At 43.8% G+C, this 2,551-nt stretch overlaps 1 protein-coding gene across 2 annotated transcripts in view; it reads left to right on the plus strand.

Moving 5' to 3' along the window:
• The window catches only part of LOC113212238 (zinc finger protein 335-like), a 16,149-nt gene extending 13,908 nt beyond the window's left edge, over positions 1-2,241 (plus strand). For both annotated transcript variants that reach the window (XM_052266906.1, XM_052266907.1), the window contains exons 2-3: positions 738-854; positions 1,181-2,241. In XM_052266906.1, the coding sequence (XP_052122866.1) occupies positions 738-854; positions 1,181-2,011 (948 nt within the window). In that variant the 3' untranslated portion in view covers positions 2,012-2,241. The remainder of the gene's footprint in view (positions 1-737; positions 855-1,180) is intronic.
• The last annotated feature ends 310 nt before the right edge of the window (positions 2,242-2,551 follow it).

Below are 2,551 nucleotides of genomic sequence, written 5' to 3' on the forward strand. Positions count from 1 at the left end.
CAGCTCATCCGATCCTTTTTGGCGCCCCCTTGCGGTGACTAGCGCCTCCCCCCCCCTCAAAAAATGTGCTTTCAAATTAACGAAAAATACATTATTCTTGCGGTTGTCCGAAACACATGGTTTCATTTCCATTTTTCATAATTTCAAGACACCTTTCCCCCAAATTTCCTTGAGTTTTAAGAAGTACAGGGTCAAAAAAAATTCTACCGCCCACTCCCCTTAAAAAAAGACTGACAAAAACGCTCTTTTATTTTTCTATAGATCTTCTATGTCGTTCACGTGCGCGAGAAGGTAGCAGCGGACGAAATTTGGAGCGCAACTGTTATGTTTAGAAAATAGAAGCATATGAAATAAAGTCATGGCTACAGAAAACACCGTGAGCGAAGCGAGTGCGAATTTTTTTGTGATAATGGCGCCCAAATCTTTATGAACTGGTTCTGAAATCTGCACATTTCTGAGACATCCTATCCTTCTAGTCCCCACTAGGATGTGGCTACCGAGCCTTGCGAATAGTGTATTTCGGCTAACGGAGGAAGAAGAACAGCGGGTAGAATTGGCCGAGCGCCTACTCCCACTACCGGCGTGACGTAGAGGCGGGAAGCTCTCGGCCAATCGGTAACGTTGATGTTCTACCCGCTATTCTTCTTCCTCCGTTAATCGAAATACACTATTGGGCGGGGCGCTGTGTGCACATTGTTCGTCTGACTTAACTTACTTTGTATCTTTTTGTATCTCAGGATGGACGCGATCCTATGTGGTGGCAGCCCCCTGAACCAAAGAAAACTGGACTACCGCCGTTTAGGCAGGCATTTCCGAAGTCTACCGAAATGTATATCGACTCGACAAATAATGAGGTGAGTGATCACCCCTTCACGCTCCGTCTCTGTCTGTCTGTCTGTCTGTCTGTCTGTCTGTCTGTCTGTCTGTCTGTCTGTCTGTCTGTCTGTCTCTCTCTCTCTCTCTCTCTCTCTCTCTCTCTCTCTTTTGTGTACATAGTCATTGTTTTGTTAACTATGATAGAATGTGAGCAGAGCAGGTCTGTATTCGAGCGGGACTTAAAGTCCTTTTATATGGACCTCAATAAAATTCATTTCAATTTCAATTTCAATTTCTCTCTCTCACACACACACACACACACACACACATACAGCCACTAATTATTTTTTTTAAATTTTTCCAGGAGTGTTTCGAGCTTGTAATGACAGATCTACAGCCAATGGTTCCTTATCCTTACGGTAACTCCTACAGCGAAGAGTCCCTGGTCGTTCGTGAGAGTTTCCCTGTCGCCGACACTTATTTGACCCCCCCGTTGACGCCGTGCTCGCCTGCTACCACTTCGACAGAGGGGTTCGACCCTCTTGCCGTCCACGAAGCAGACGCTGAGACTGGAGGCCTTGGGTTCGCCGAGTCTACTGCTCAGGTTGACTCTTCTGGGTCGAAGTCCGTGGGTAGCAAGCGCAAGCGATCGACGGGCAACAGCACCACGCCCGCCCAACCCTCTAAAAGGGTGTATCTGGGGAGGAAGTCTAAGGCTTCTCCTCCAGTTCGAGAGTGCGACCTTGATAAACTAAGCAACAAGCCTTTCAAATGCGACCACTGCGACAAGACTTTCAAGACGAAGGAAGATTTGACGCGCCACGCCAGACTACACAACCCAAAGATGAAGAAGCTGTGTCGAGTGTGTGGCGTAAAGCTGTCTGCTCAAAAACAAAACTTGAGCCGACACATGAAGACTGTCCATCATATGGACAACGACTGTCAGGAACTAACGGATGAAGACTTGTTGTTGGGCAAATGTGATTTCACTGATTGCAATTATAAAAATAGTCGGGAGGATAAAGTGAAAAATCATATGAAATCCAAACATCCAAGTGTATTGCCGATTAATTGTAACAGAACCTACGGCAACAGAAATCCCCGACCCTGTAGATTTATTTGTTTCACGTTCGAAAAGCTGAAAGAACACATATTGGCACGGCACAGCGATAGATCAGAGGCATCAGAGGAATGAGCTGGTTCGTCAGCTGCGTTGTCAAAAAAAAAAAAAAAAACTATTGTCTGTTAGTTAAAATGGACTGATTTGATGAGCTGTTATTTTTTAAAATGAACAGTGTTTAAAAATGTTTCTGTATAATTAAGTTTTAATTAGCTTTGTATGTAAATAAGCTTAATAGTTTTACAGTTAGTTTCTTATGTCTTTTCCCAGGTATTTAAGCCACCAATAAAAAATTGTAAAAATTACTGCTGTGTTCCCTCTTGTATACCTACCCTGACCCTGATATAGAAACAAATGATTCATTCAACTGATCACATTCAGCCGCATGAGCCGCACTCTTTGGCTCAATCCAATTTAGTCTATTCACCGAGAAAACACGAAAATGTCACCACGAATAGGTCATCTCCGGTTATTTCAATCAATAATAACAGAGATTCTGCCCAAATTTTGACCTTTCTTTTCTTTTGACCAAATCAGTGCTATTGATGTCAGTATGACGTCTTAGTGTGTTTTTCGTGCTTATTGGGAGGGGGCTTTAGTCTCGACTGCTTTGTG

Source organism: Frankliniella occidentalis, unplaced genomic scaffold (assembly GCF_000697945.3).
Source record: "Frankliniella occidentalis isolate FOCC.00 unplaced genomic scaffold, Focc_3.1 Scaffold44, whole genome shotgun sequence".
NCBI classification, from domain to species: domain Eukaryota; kingdom Metazoa; phylum Arthropoda; class Insecta; order Thysanoptera; family Thripidae; genus Frankliniella; species Frankliniella occidentalis.